The sequence below is a fragment of the Salvia hispanica genome, chromosome 5, assembly GCF_029641045.1.
Source record: "Salvia hispanica isolate PSC_SH4W2 chromosome 5, Shi_PSC_v1, whole genome shotgun sequence".
In the NCBI taxonomy this organism is placed as follows: domain Eukaryota; kingdom Viridiplantae; phylum Streptophyta; class Magnoliopsida; order Lamiales; family Lamiaceae; genus Salvia; species Salvia hispanica.
In genome coordinates, this window is record NC_142696.1 from 38608471 (window position 1) to 38624273 (window position 15803).

The 15803-nt window shown below is 35.9% G+C and overlaps 1 protein-coding gene, 1 long non-coding RNA gene and 2 pseudogenes across 2 annotated transcripts; 1 reads left to right on the plus strand and 3 right to left on the minus strand.

Annotated features, from left to right (window-relative positions):
• Positions 1 to 3137: 3137 nt before the first annotated feature.
• Positions 3138 to 3940, minus strand: LOC125189383 (dirigent protein 11 pseudogene; annotated as a pseudogene).
• Positions 3941 to 7846: 3906 nt separating this feature from the next.
• Positions 7847 to 8637, minus strand: LOC148926803 (dirigent protein 22-like). The gene has a single exon (XM_089058642.1). It carries the CDS (start codon positions 8566 to 8568, stop codon positions 7972 to 7974), a length of 597 nt encoding a protein of 198 aa, XP_088914768.1. The 5' UTR covers positions 8569 to 8637; the 3' UTR covers positions 7847 to 7971.
• A 2127-nt stretch (positions 8638 to 10764) lies between these two features.
• LOC125186170 (uncharacterized) lies at positions 10765 to 11846 on the plus strand. Its single transcript, XR_016130496.1, has 2 exons — positions 10765 to 11054; positions 11617 to 11846. It is a non-coding gene; the product is annotated as an uncharacterized LOC125186170 (long non-coding RNA).
• A 510-nt stretch (positions 11847 to 12356) lies between these two features.
• LOC148926804 (dirigent protein 22 pseudogene) lies at positions 12357 to 13321 on the minus strand (annotated as a pseudogene).
• Between the last annotated feature and the right edge of the window lie 2482 nt (positions 13322 to 15803).

The following is a 15803-nucleotide window of genomic DNA, read 5'->3' on the forward strand; positions in this document are numbered from 1 at the left end:
ATACTAATTCAAGTATACGCGGGTTGAGGGTTTTGAAGTGATATACTGTGTGTCCAACGACCGAGATCTTTCAGCGTTCCGCGAGGTCCTAGACCTTGTGATCTAGTGGATTCTCTGGACCCAGGAAGCTTGATATTCCATATTGTGCACGCAGCGAAAAATATCAGAGTTCAGTGTGATTTCAGCCTTTTCAGACTCAGATTGGGCAGCTGATTTGGAAGATAGAAGATCCATAAGTGGATTATGTACATACTTTGGAAGGAACCTTATCTCCTGGTGCGTAAAGAAGCAAGGAGTTGTTGCTAGGTCCAGCACAAAAGCTGAATATAGGAGCCTGGCCATGGCATCTTCAGAAGTTGCTTGGGTCTGCTCGTTGCTCAGTGAATTGAAGATCAAAAGAAGTTCAAGCCCAGTGATCTGGGTAGATAACTTGAGTGCCATTGCCCTGGCCTCAAATCCAGTGATGCATGCAAGAACTAAACATATTAAATTGGACATTCACTTTGTCAGAGACAAAGTGTTTGGAAAAGAGATTGAGTTGAGACATGTTCCATCTGCAGATCAAATTCCAGACATCTTCACAAAGCCTTTGTGCAGGCAATCCTTCGTGAGGCTAAGAGAAAGGCTTGGTTTAGTATCCTTGGCCTCACTCGGATTGAGGGGGTGTGTTAGAGAGGACCTTGCAAAGTTGTAACTGAAGATCAAAACAAAGCTGCATATTGTGCAGAGTTGAATGAAGTGAATGGATCCAGTGATCGTATGAGATTGGCTGGTGCACGAGATAAAGACAAAGTTGTACTCTTGCCAGCTAGTTTACATCAAGGAGCTGCTACTGCTTTGGCCAACAAATGTGAGGACAACAACAGTACTTGGAGAGACATAGTCATTAGAGGTTTGTTAAAGAAGGAAGCTTAGTTTGTTTGTTATGCTTAATGGTCTGTAATCCGTTTGTACAAGGATTAGTGTAGCATTTTAGATTGTTCCATAGCTCGGCTATAAGTTAGGAATTTGTGTAACTCATTATTCAATCAATGAAATAGTAATTCAATCTTGAATGCAGTTTGCTCTACATTTATTTTAGCTTTCTTCCTTATGGCATTCCTCGTTTTCTTTCACCTTATTTGTCCTAATAAAGAGGACTCACTTATGTTTTAACAAATTAAGATGATTTTTCTATAAAACAAACATTATACTATAAACACGCTCATTCATCACATACTTCATCTTTTTTCTCAAAATTTTTTCTCAATTTCTATACTACATCGTCAACATTTATGTAAATTATCTACAGTACATCCAAACCCAAAAAGCCATTAACAATTTAGATTTGTTGGAGTTGATCCTACAACTCTCTCACCTTCGATCAGACAATCCCACTAATTTCTCTAACCCTTATACGAATCCATCAATCTGTCGCCGGAGCTGGAAACACAATCATCACGCACCATGTATCCATTCCTTGGTCCGTCGTCACTCTCCCCAAAGTCTCGACTCGATCCATACATACACCACGTGCTCAGCGGATGAAATCCAAATGGTCTTCGAATGCTTTGTGGACATTAGCAACGATTCTTTTGTTGCCAACTCCAAAAAAGCCCGATCAGTTTAAGAAGTAGTTCGTTGCTACCTAGCTACAATGATGGAATTCGAAAGACACAATTCGCTGCACAAGTCGTATGTTAAATCCCCCTAACCCCTAACCCCTCTCCACTCCAATCCCTAACCCCTTTCCACTTGTTGCTCTTAAAACACAGCTCCCTATAAATTGACAATTAATTTATCTTAGATTAATATATTATTGGTACTCATGATATAATTTTAAAAACTTTCTAATCACACTAATTACAAAAAATATAGTAAAATAACAAATTTTCTAATCGCGCGCACTAATTACAAAAAATAGTAACACTAAGCTAATTACCCTATCAAACAGTAATATATTCAGAGTACTAATTTGTTACTCTTAGGCTAGATCTATGATATCTAGATCTTTGATTTAATTAGTATACTTATATTTGATCACACGAATATCTATAATTCAAAGTTTATAACAGTGTTTTGTTTAAATTTAATTAGAACGTGAAATGCATGGTTGATCTGAATTGGGATTCCGTTACTTGAAGTAAAGTGGGAATCGGACAGGCAAGATCCTAATTTCTAGTCTGTATATACTTATTAATTATTTCCAGTACTACTGCTCGATCAAGATCTACTACAAATCGGCCATTTATTCCCTGAACACCAAATTTATTATACAAATCCAAAATCATAATGTATATTTACTCAAAACAGTGATTCCAAATATCGCATGGGCTACCTTACCCACCCACACAAACCTCAATCATTGTGTACACCGTCCACACCATCCAAATAAGTGACAATTCATTGCGATCAGATCAATTATTTCATTATTTAAGGTAATAGTAATATTACCCTACATACTTGAGTACTCGACGTAGATAACAATGCGAGCATCCAATGCGTGAAGGAACAAAAGATGTGAAACAAATGAGTTCACATATAAATTCACCCACCAATGCATGTGAGCACTATATATATTCAACCATAATGATCTGGAACTAAAAATAATAAATACTATAATTGAAACCATTATATAAGTCTTATGTACCTCTCCTCCTATCATCGATTGGTTTTATAATAAACCCTATGAATTTCTACAATAATATCAGAATGGATCGCTAACCGTGAGCAAAATTATCTGACCCAATAATATATCTAGATTGAAACATAAAAAAAATGACTGCTCCAGTTTGATAGAGGGATGGTCCAACTGATCAATAAAAATATCCTTCAAGATTCACCTTGAAGGGTTTGAAGGAGAGGGTTTATTATTGAAACTAAAAATATAAATATAACTATCCCACTTTACTATATATTCACAATTCAAATACTCACACATATAGTACTCCTCCGTCCCAATAAAGAGATTTTATGCAGTGGTGTTTTGTGAGTTAATGAAAAGAGGGTAAAGTAATAGAGAGAAAAATAGAGAGGATGTTATTTCCATTTTAGAAAACGTTTCATTTTTAGTGGGACATTCCAAAAAGGAAAATGTTTTATTTCTAATGGGACGGGAGGGAGTATTTATTTTGATCAATTCAAACAAATTTCATGTGTGGTACACATTTTGTGACATTAATACAAGTTCCTCAAATAATAATTGTTACACAATAACGACGCAAGCGCGATAACATTCAACCATTTCACAATTAATAAAAACAAAAGACTCATTTATTTTGATCATAACCACACATTTAACTAAATTGATTTGAATGATGATCTCACCAAGTGCAAGTCCAATTTTCCGACGTAGCTCACATAAAGAGTGTATTCCATAACAGCGTAGAGCCTCTCGACGTCGTAGGAATACGTCGATGAGAGCGCATAGCCATGGGCCAGCCGGAAAACTCCCGTGCCACCAACCACCGGCATCTCCCTCTCCTCGTTCATCACCTCATTGCGGCCGAGCATCGTGAGCGAGCTGCCGGCATACTCTCCCGTTGTGAAGTAGAAGTTGAGATACATCGCCTCGCCGGAGACTTGGAAGTCGGTGGATATTGTGAGCCCTTGCACTTTTCCGATGATCTCCGAGTCGAGGCCGGGGCCCGTGGTTAGGAGGTCATCGCACACGTGGATCTCCCCAAAGTCGGTCGGGGAGGTCTCGGAAATGGAGGATGTTGCCACCATGTAGACAGTGGCGTTCGGGCCACCACCGGCCCGGAAATCTTGGACGTAGAAGTGGAGCACAGCGGCGTTCTCGGTGGCAAGGTTGGCTACTTTTTTGGACCACGATTCTTTATTGGCAACCCTAATTGCCCTAGCTAGGAATAAAAATGAAATTATTAATGTGATACTAAATATATATTAACTTAGCCATAATTTTGTATCGAAATTTTGAACCATATTTTTTCAGACTAATTTGATTATGTAGCAGGTTTCTATGTAGATATATATATATTGTAGAAAGTGGTGAATAGTACATGAATAATAAAACATATTAGAAAAGGCGTATATATTAAAGAGAGATTAATTTCAAATTTATAAAATTAATGAGTGAGAAAAGTAGATAGACGTAGTATGGTTTAATTTACCAAAAATATTTCTAAATTTGAATTTCCGTAACACGTCAAAAGATAAGGTGCACATTATTAAATATTAATGCTATACATGTGATCAGCAAGTAGATAGTAGTAGTATGGTTTAATTTACCAAAAATATTTCAATATCCAGGTTTAAGTACTTTGACGACTACGTACTATATAAAGAGAAAAAAAAGTAGGAGTAAATAGAGATAAAAAGTGTGATTTTTGCCAAAGAAAAAAAAATGCATCATTTTAGTTGTTACGACCCTGTCATAAGATTAAACAATTTAAAATATTTGTTACGTAATGAATTTTCATTTAGATAATTTTTTGAAATGGGATATCCATATGAAGAAAGATGATCTAATTATTTATGACGGCAAACAGAGTATATGTGATAGTGAGAATTGAATATAGTATAAAATTATGGCATTTGTACTGAAATTAATTATATTTCAAATGTAAAATGAGTAGTATCAAAATTTTATCATTTCATATTATTCCAAACATTAAATGCTTGTGCTATGATTTTTTATTAGTTATTTTTATTTCACATGGGCCATCTTTTCTTTTTTTTCTAAGTCATGGGCCATGACATGGATTGATTTTTTTTACTCTCCGTCCCACAAAAGATGTAATACTTGTGGGACGACACGAGATTTTAGGAGGTTTTGTTTTGTGTATTAAATAGAGAGAGAACATATAATTTTTATATTCATGTGAGAAAGAACTTTTTCCAAAAAGGGAAATGTGACATCTTTTGTGGGATAAACAAAAAAGGAAAGTGTGACATCTTTAGTGGGACGGAGGGAGTAGATTTTAAGCAGACTCTCATATTGATAGTCGCATATGCATGTGCACAACTAAAATGACTTTTGAATTTCTCAATCTATTAATTGAAAAATAGTAGCAGCCACAGTGTGTACAAATGCATGTGCGATGATTGATTTTATTAGTAATAATTCATTTCATATGGATGATGCCATGAGAGGAAAACAGGTCACATTGACTACATTATTCTTGACATTGATTGGTTTTGAGACTACTATACATACTAAGACAATGTTTTTTTTTTATTCAAATTAACATATTATCTCACATATACTAATTCTCAATTTATAACATACGTACGGAGTATTTTATTTTAATTACGTACTTCATATAAATGAGAATCAAGAAAAAAATGTTTAAATTTTGTAATTTGGTATATATAGCTAAACTTTCTTTTATTCAAAAAAGAGTCCAAGCCAATAAATCAGTGAGTATAATATGAGATGTTCCAGTACAATCTGCCATCAGTAAATTTTACTACTACAAAAGGAAACAATTAAGGTAGTAGAAAGATACAACACTGAACAGAACAATTCACACATACTCGACTTTACAACCACAATAACAATTAAAAAAATAAAACATAGTAGTATATCTCAATCAAGCCTTCTATAAATAAATAAATAAATAAATAAATAAATAAAAAACCTTCTACTGAGTCTCAAACTCGAACCCAAAACAACATAAACACAAGAATCAAGAAGATTGGATAGCAAAAAACATGAAATCAAAAAGAGCAAAACACATAACAGGTCGATGAGCTCATACTCTCTTCAATATTATCAATTTAGCTATTTTTGTTTAATTTTGCAAGGTTGTTCACGTCTTTTAAACCCGCACAAAAATATCTCAGTTCATGAAGGATTTAAACTCGAGATCTTGACGTTAACATTAACCACTCTACCAGTAAATCAATAAATCTGGAAAAAAAATTATGTGGAGATAACACTGTACATGTACATGTTGCTATGCCCATAATTAAATTAGCTAGAAAGTTGTTAGAAAGAGGACCCGCTTGATAAAAAATTTTCAAAGTTTAATAACTAATTTTATATTCGAATTAGTTCGAACTTTATGATAGCAGCCGGGAGTGAGAAATATATCAAGACTCTTTTTGTCACACTTTCAAATCAGTATACTTTTTGTTTGTATTAAGACTACATTCACATGGATGAGTAGATAACAACTGCATTTATGAAATACTCTATACTACATAAATAAAACTCAATCAAACCATATTTAATAATGTAATTTTATATCCAAATTGACTTGAAATGAGCCAGTTTTTATGCATCAATTTAGGACTATATATCGTCGTCATAGGTTTTTAGGTATTTATAAGAAGGGCTAATATCAAGAAAATACACCAACTATAGCTTAATTTATATTTTCATCATCAATTTTACGTGCAAAAATACATAAAACTTTTTTTTTTGTAGTCAACATTCACGTATAAAATATTCTAGCAAAATTAAATATTACATGTCCAGTGACAATTTTTAATGATATGGAAATGACATGATAAAAATTAGGTTTAAAATAGCAATTACTATTACAATATCATTGTGGTCATTACTTTGATGTATTTTTTTTTTATTTAATTACAAAACTGGGTATTATGTGACGAAACAACGTGGTTTTGGCCTAGTTAGAAATTTTGACATGCCACCTTAGACCAAAACAACATTGTTTTGGACATTCCGGCATGTCACATTGGACTCAATTTGGCCAAAAGTTGATTTTATTAGAAATTTTCCGCACAATAAAAGTTCATGTTTTTTTCTCTTTAATAAGGTACGTGTATGACTCATTATCCACTAACGTTATTCCATTCACATTTTCTTTCTATATCTCATACTCTACCAGTTATGCTTTAAATTTATTGTCATCCTAGAAATGTCTATTTTTATGGGTCATATGGTATATTATACTGTAGTAAAAATTACTTTCTTATTACTAACAAAGATATCCAGATGAAGCTCATCCATCGACATATAATATCTTTTTCACTCACTACCTATATATTAAAACCTCAAAAATGATAGAACCACTCCAATATATGAATAAATTGTTGGAGGTCTAGCTTAATTTACCTGCAACTGTTAGGCCATCTCTATTGTACACTATATTCAAACTCAATTTTTTTAATAAATGTCATACTCAAGTAGTAGTTACATTCCAATTATTGATATTTCGATGTCGTCAAAGTACATAATCCTGGATATTGAATTTTATTATTTTAACGGGAAAATGCATATATATTTGGAATCAACTCATATTTAGTTAGCATTAATATACATATAATGTGAAAGACGGATCACCAATTGCAACGAACACAAACGGAAATCAAGCGCAAGAATCAAAAGACACAGCACATACGTGGTTCGGCCAATGAAGCCTACATCCACTGAAGAACTCGAGCACTTTGTATTGATATTGAAATGAGGATTACAGATGTACAAGAACTGAAATTTCACACAGAACTTTTCACAAACACAAGCTGACCACAACTGAAACTCGACAGAGAATCAACTAACCAATGCGATGTGAGAACACCTAGAACCGAGCTGCACTTTCCGATCACTAAGATCACCCCACAGCCTTCTTCTCCGACTGAATCTTGAACCAGCTCTCGAAGGTGTATTGCTCACTGAATGTGTGTAATTTCTCTCTTAACTTTTCGTCACTCTTCTAGAATGGGTATTTATACTCAGCCCCAAAATAGAAAAAAATCATGAGCTATAATCAGATGCAACGCGCCCTCACATACACCTCACTTATTTAATTGATGTTGTGAGATGCACAAAGCTAACATATAACATAGGAGTAGAATATAGTATGCATGTGTTCCTTATTTTTTGTGTGTTATCTAAATTCAAATTTAAAATTTCTACTAGAATCCGTGCAAGCAGTTGACTAAACTGGCAAATGATAATTATTCATCCATACAAATGTATAGGAAAAGACGAAAGGGTTTTAGCCACAGATGCAAACGCAATTTAAAACACAATCTGAGTGGAAATTCACAATTCCCTCATCACATTTGACTGAGTGTTCCACTATAGGTGGTGTAGATGTTGTAGTCCAACACCGATATGTTTGTTCCGGTTGAATTAGTCTTTTGAATTGCGTATCCACGTGCAAATCGGAAAACTCCAGTCCCGCCGGCGACCACGAGCTCCCGCTCAGCCAGGCCGATCTCGTTCCGGCCGAGAATGCTGAGTGTGCTGCCCGCGTAGGGACCCGCCGAGAAGTAGAGGTTGAGGTTCACTGCGATGGCGAGCGTGTTTAGGTCGGCTCTCGTGAGGAGCCCCTGAAGGCGCCCGAGCGCTTCCGAGTCGCCCTCCGGCCCGGCCGTGACGAGGTCGTCGATGACACGGACTTTTCCAAAGCCCGTCTTCGAGGTGGCGGTGATGGAGGCTTGCGCCACGTCGTACGTAGTGGTGTTGGGGTGGTTCACGCCGAGATCCTGGACAAAGACACGGAAATTCGCGATACTTTGTTTTCCAAAGCCGCGAGGGAATTCTGCGAGTTCCTCCACGACAAGGCCTTGCTTTCTAGCGTCCACACTGAACGTGGAAGCTAGCAAGCATGAGAGTGTTAGTAACACACCAATTGAGGCTAGCTTTGCCATGTTTGTTTATTTATGGCTGATTTAAACTTAGATGGAGATATGGGAATTTTATGGTTTGATTGATTTCGTATTTAGAGAGGGGTTTATATAAAGGTATTGAACTAATATTAAAAGGACTTGTGCTTATTCATTTCGGAGAAATTTCTCTAGCTTCATAGTTAGAAATAATAACTTTTGTCTGTCTTGTGATCTTATAACTACTATTGTAACTACTCAATTGAAAATGTTTATAATAGGACCATATGGAATATAAAATTCATTTCACAGTCTATGATCAACGAAAAGATGTAAACTCAAACTTACAAACACTAAAACATAAACTTAATCAACTTGGCGCACGTCAACTTTCACGTCATATTGGATTACTACGATAAATTTCCCCCTAATAATTAAATATAACTACTACACGAATTGATCAATTTAGTGTTTAGTCTTGGTAGTTGCTACTATTACAATATTATTAAAATGCCATAGGGTGCATCGTATCAAGCTCTTTGACTCGTGTTATAATGCACGGAACAAAGATGTCATTATTGACTGTTGTGACTCACCCTCAGGCTGCTAAAGCAAAAATATTCGATTTTACATGAAAAATTGATAAGTGGTCCTAGGTAATTAGATTAATAGTAATTGAATTACGTGGAAATTGTGAAAACCCCACCATAAATTATTTAAAAATACTTAAATTTCAAATTGTGAAAAATATCTCAACAATATTTTACGCTATTTAAAAATATCTCAAATTGTGAAAAATATCTCAATGTGTTTTGTATATTTGGAACTGTTCCTCCGTCCACGAAACATATCACAAAAAATGAAATACTACAAAAAAATAAATAAAACGCCCAATAAATTTCAGCCTATTACGGTTCATAAGTCCAATTTGAAAATAAACCCATAAAATTATAGACAAACAAAGAGAACAATTCCCCACACACATGTAGAGTTTCTCAGCCCAACACAGACATCGCGTGGGTGCTGAAGGTGGCGCGTGAGTTGTTAACGTAGATTCTTCGGAGGCTATGAATAATTTTTTAGGCTACCAAAGAAGTGGAAACAGTTTAAAGAACCACTAAGTCAATTTTAACGAGCATGTCCGAGCACTATAGTGCTCTCCACTAAGTAATGGACTCATTCCCTACAATTTACATCTCTTGTTCTAATTTTTTGATAACTAAATCTGCTCAGTAAATTGGATGATTATTTATATAAAAAAATATACTCTTCATTCCATGCTACTCATATGTTTTAGATAGTAAATTAAGGATTGAATAATAAAGTGTAATTAAATTAGTATAATAAGAGAACAAATATATTAACTCCATTATCTTAATTAAATGCCCTAATTTTTACTTAAAATAGAAATATTGCAAGTGGTTTGGGACTGGCCGGAAAATATAAGTGCGAGTAGTATGTGACATGGCACATGTAAGTATTGTTAAATAGAGGAATGCATATTGTTTAGGTCGATTAATTTAATACTCCTAATTATGGAGTATTACTGAGTGTTTGGTCAATATGTATTTTTGCTACATTTCTTTTTGAGTAAAATTCATAGCAAAGTATGGTAATCCCTACAAGCCACTAATGTTGTTTGAGCGTTTACATTTATAATGAAAAAACACTATCATAATCATACTCTTTCATACTGACATAAGTATGATCTTTCTCCGGTTTCAAAATTGGACCAAGCTGGCTAATTGGATCGGCTCGATCGATTTGCACAATAAACCAGTCAGTTAGAACCATTTTCAATTTGATAAAATTGTCCAGTTCGACCATAAACCGTCTGGCCGGTTCAACTAATTTTTTATTTTCTAAAAACTGCTCCATCCGTCCCTGAAAAATAGCCTCATTTTGCAATTTTGCGATATCCACAAAAAATAGTTTCATTTCTAAAAATGGAAAGTTTATCTCTCCTACTTTTCTCACTTTTTCTCCTCTCTCATACTTTACCTACTTTTTCTACCTATTTTTCTCATTTTCTCTCTTAATTTACCAATTTATCATTAAAGCTCGTGTCGTCCATAGATGAGACTATTTTTTAGACCGGAGAGAGTATTAAGCATTAAAATCTTTTGCTTTTTAAAAAAATATTAAATCTCATCGTATAAGAAAACGATGTATCATATTTTAAAAGATTAGTGATATCGTAATTTGAGAATTTAAAACAGATGGTTTCACTGAATTTTGTATTAATTTTGATTAATTTATTTATAAATGTATAAACTCGTGAATTCAATGTTATCAGGAATTAAAATATGTATTCTAGTATATTTTTCCTTTAGCATGCATTACACTGCAATATTTATAGTATAATATACATATAGTATAATGTGAACCGTTGCAGGCGAAATTTGGTCGTCGCTGGTGTGCAAGTCTACAATCGCAGGAGTCGGACTCTTTTCAATTCTGGTGTCGGATTCTTCTCAATTCCGGTGTCGGACTGTTTTCAATTCCCGTTCCTTTGCACTACATTCGTACGGGTATGTCGAATTGTCGATTTTCTGGTTCGATCTGTTGGCAGTGAATGTGAATTTGTTGTTGATGTTTGAATTTGACTCCGATTTGAAGAAATTTGTCTCTGCATGTGTAGCTTTACAATGGGCACAGCCGAATTGCATTGTTTTGAAGCTCGATTTGTTGGGGAATGCTTTGAATATGCGAATTGTGGGGATTTTTTTGTTGCATACTATCTGGATTTGTGCCAACCTTGCGAATTTGTTTTCGATAACTCTGGGTTGTAGAGTTTATTTGGTCCTGCATCCTCCATTGTTAATCAATTTTAAGATAGCTTAGTTGCCGTTCCGTGCTGTTGTTTTAGTTCGAATATGAGCTTCTATGGATTGTGATCTATTGGTTTAAGATTAGATAATTTTATTTCGCCGTAGTTCCTTGCTTCTGTTATTTAAGCAAAGTTTGAAAATTTGCATATGTTTTTGAGTTTGTCATGAATATTTGATTTGGGCCAGCCTAAAAAAAAGTCACTCCAATGAGAGGAGATATTGTGCATCTAACTGTACTCTATTTTGTGCTTGTATGTTGCAGTTCGTAAGTAACCTACGAGTTCGAATTTGAGCTTTCGTGGATTGCAATCTGTTGGTTTAAGATTAGAATATGTTATTGGTCTGGTTGTTTAAGATTTGGAATATGTTATTGCCGTAGTTCCTTGCTTCTGTTTTTGAGCAAAGTTTGTAAAGTTGCATATGTTTTTGACTTTGTCTTGAAATTCAGAATTAGAGATGAATGTATTGGGATGAATGCGGATTTGAGTTTTACTGATTTGGAACTAACAAGTTACCAACGAAATTGGTGAAAATCGGAGAAGTAGAGTAACTTGAAGTTGCTAATTGAGTGTGAATTCGCAAACGAGAATAGTTTGTTTAGTAGCAATTCGAGTACTTAAATCCGAGAATAGTTTGTTGTATGTTCAGGAGTAGTTACCTAGTGTTACATTTTTGTGTCAATTTTATTTCAGTCTGTAGGCTGAAGGATCCTCAGCAGAGTCGATCACTGCCCTTGCTAAAATAAATATAGTCAAGAGGAGGATGGAAGCTGCATATGAGACATTGCAGGTCTAGTTATGATTTAAATTTCTTATTTAGGACTCTCTCAGCTGATGGATGTTTCTTGTTGGTCAGTGGAAGTTTTTTCTGTTGTTGAACAGGATGCTGCTGGATTAACACAACTAAGCTCAACTGTGGAGGATGTATTTGCCAGTGGCGATCTCCCATGAGCTGCAAATACGTTGGCTAACATGAGACATTGTCTTGCTGCTGTTGGGGATGTATTCTTTTCCTAACCCATGCAATTGTTTCGTTTGTTGCTGAGAATCTGCGAAAGAGCATCGCTCATGAATTTGGGATGATTAGGTTGCTGAATTTACTTGCACAGATGAAAGGGTAATTTAGTCAGATTGGATTTTGTTTCCTTCACACCCTGCTTGAACCAAACACTAGATATAAGCCCAATCAGTCTACATGGGCTGAACCAAACAATGTATGAGTCTATCAGCCAAATTAGGAAAGCCCATTATCAATGGGATCATGTTAACATTAGTGGTGGCTACCAGACGCGCCCTTACACGATAACGACGCAAGCATAAGCATGATAACATTCAACCATTAATTGATTTGAATGATGATCTAATTCTCCGATGATCTCACCAAATGCAAGTCCAATTTTCCGACGTAGCTCACATAAAGAGTGTATTCCATAACGGCGTAGAGCCTCTCGACGTCGTAGGAATACGTTGATGAGAGCGCATAGCCACGCGCCAGCCGGAAAACTCCCGTGCCACCAACCACAGGCATCTCCCTCTCCTCGTTCATCACCTCATTGTGGTCGAGCATCGTGAGCGAGCTGCCGGCATACTCTCCCGTTGTGAAGTAGAAGTTGAGATACATCGCCTCGCCGGAGACTTGGAAGTCGGCGGATATTGTGAGCCCTTGCACTTTTCCGATGACCTCCGAGTCGAGGCCGGGCCCCGTGGTTAGGAGTTCATCGCACACGTGAATCTCCCCGAAGTCGGTCGGGGAGGTCTTGGAAATGGAGGATGTTGCCACCACGTAGACGGTGGCGTTCGGGCCACCACCGGCCCGGAAATTTGGACGTAGAAGTGGAGCACGGCGGCGTTCTCGGTGGCGAGGTTGGCTACTTTTTTGGACCATGATTCTTTATTGGCAACCCTAATTGCCCTAGCTAGGAATAAAAATGAAATTATGAATGTGATACAAAATATTAACTTAGCCATAATTTTGTATCGAAATTTTGAACTATTTTTTTCAGACTAATTTGATTATGTAGCAGGTTTCTATGTAGGTATATATTGTAGAAAGTGGCGAACAAAACATGCATGAATAAAGCATATTAGAAAAGCGTATACACATATATATATTATATATTAAAAAATGGAGTAAGTAGGATACAGAAGATGATGTTTGTAAATATGCAGGAAAAAGAAAGATTAATTAATTTGAAATTCTTAAAATAAAAGAGTGAGAAAAGTAAGCAAAAAAAATTAGCATAAGATTAAGTAATGTTAAAATATTACCCCCTCCGTCCCAATAATTTGGGATACTTTGACCCGGTACCGGTTTTAAAAAATCTAATGAAAAGTGATTTGAAAAAGTTGATGGGATGTGAGTCCTACTTTTAAAGTATTAGTTTTATAATAAAGTGTGAGTATGAATGAGTGAAGAGCCCTAGGATGAAACTTTGTGTTTAGAAGCTAATGACGGCTAGCGAAAGCGTGTTCTTAAAAATAATGAAGAAAACCCTCGGTCCAGGAAATCCGCTAGACACTGGGTCTAGGAACTCAGAGAACCTTGAGCTACCTGTCGTCGGGCACACAATCACTTCCTTAACTCCCTCTTCAAAAAAAAACCCTCAACCCACTTTACCTAGGAAAACTAGTACGTGGAAGTAGGGATCGAATCCACAGAGATGAATGCGCAAGTAAACATGCTCAAAGACTTGGGGACTATATTTTTTTGTTGGCTGCTGCCACGCAATTTTAGGGTTGAGCTTTAATTCCTAGACTTGGTAATTGAAATATACTATTCTAACTGCTAGATCTAGACAGAAACTTAGATATATGCATATTAAGGGAAATGGAGCGAGACAATTGCTAGATAAAACGAACAGTTTCCTAGATTAACCTAGACCTGAGAAAACAACTAAACGTGGGGACCATTTTCTGAAAAGGTAGAGTACGATTGAAAAGCTGCAAAATAACTAACTAGAGGACTAACTAACAGCGACATCATCTTCTCCAACATTTATCATGAAACAACCAGTTAAAACAGAGCAAGGACGAAAATCAAAGCAGACGGAATTAAAAGCGACAAAATCGAAGAACAGTTAAAACTAAAGCAGATCTACGGCTACTAGACGAGGTAAAACGAGAATGCAGAATTTAAACAACTAAATGAAACACAAACATGCAGATCCAACCACGAGAGGCTTAATCCACTCCGGATCCAAGACATCCACAACAACCAAACACCATTACCATCTCCGATCCTCACTGATTCACGTAAATTCAACCTATTAACTACAGATTTCTTATAACAGCTTCAAAACTCCGATCAACCAACAAAGATCAGCAAATCAAACCCAAAAACAACACAATAAGATAAACAAAACATAAACAAACATATTCATAGCAAAATACGAGATATCCAACGATAGAAACAACGCCAAACCCGAGCCTCGAACAGTGAGGACTCGACGAGTACCAAAAACAGACAGAAATTTAAAGACAATTGCTTCTTCGCCTCCGTAGAGACGGTGTTGCACCCAAACTTCCGATGAAACGAGAATCCCCCTAAACTTTCCCCCAAGTGTGTAAAAAAACTAAGCTAGGAGCTGGAAAAAGTGATGATCAAGTCTTTCTTTTTTAATGTAGATTGTGTGCTCCTTTTTATAGCGTATAGAGCTTCTAGACTGTTCTTGTGATTCCTTTTTTGCCCTCCAAGCGATGCTCCTCAGTCTAGTGGCTCTTCATCCTTCTGCTCAATTTTCCTTGTCAGCTTCCTTCACCAGGCGATCTTTGTAATCCTCCTGGGCTGACATTTTCTTTACACACCTGGCTCAAAAAGGTTTGTTAGACCTGGGAAACTGCAGAATTTAACCTTATAACCAATGCATGAAATTGGTCTTATCAATGAGTTAGTGGAATATAGGATCCACTACCAAAAATGATAAAGTGAAGTGGGACAAATTATATGGGACGGCCCAAAATAGAATATTGGATCATATTATCTGGGACGGAGGGAGTAGTTACCTAGCTAGTAAATTTTCATTTTAGATAATATTTGAAATGAGATATCCATATGAAGAAATATGATCTGTTATGGATGGAATACTCTGCTTTTACAAGTCAAATTTCGATAACACGTCAAAAGATAAGGAGCACATTACTAAATATTAACGCTATACATGTAATCAGCTAGGGGTGGGGATTCGGTTCCGACCGAACCAATTAGTCGGTTAACCGAATCCCGTTTTTTCCAAAATCTAGAATTGAAATCGCACCTTTTGTCGGTTCGGTTCCTCGAGAAATCGATCGGTTCGATCTGCGGTTTCCACCGCAGTCCGCAGGAACCAGACTAAACTAGCAGCTACTTTTGTTAAAATTGAGATAAAATATTAATAAATATACATATTTCTTGTAGTTTAAAAAATAAACTTTGTTCATTTATATTTGAACCTGCTCAAAAATTGAACTCATA

What these genes read in the sequence shown, in the direction of transcription:
- LOC148926803 (XM_089058642.1), bottom strand. Translation starts at nt 8,568, where the DNA reads ATGGCAAAGCTAGCCTCAATTGGTGTGTTACTAACACTCTCATGCTTG.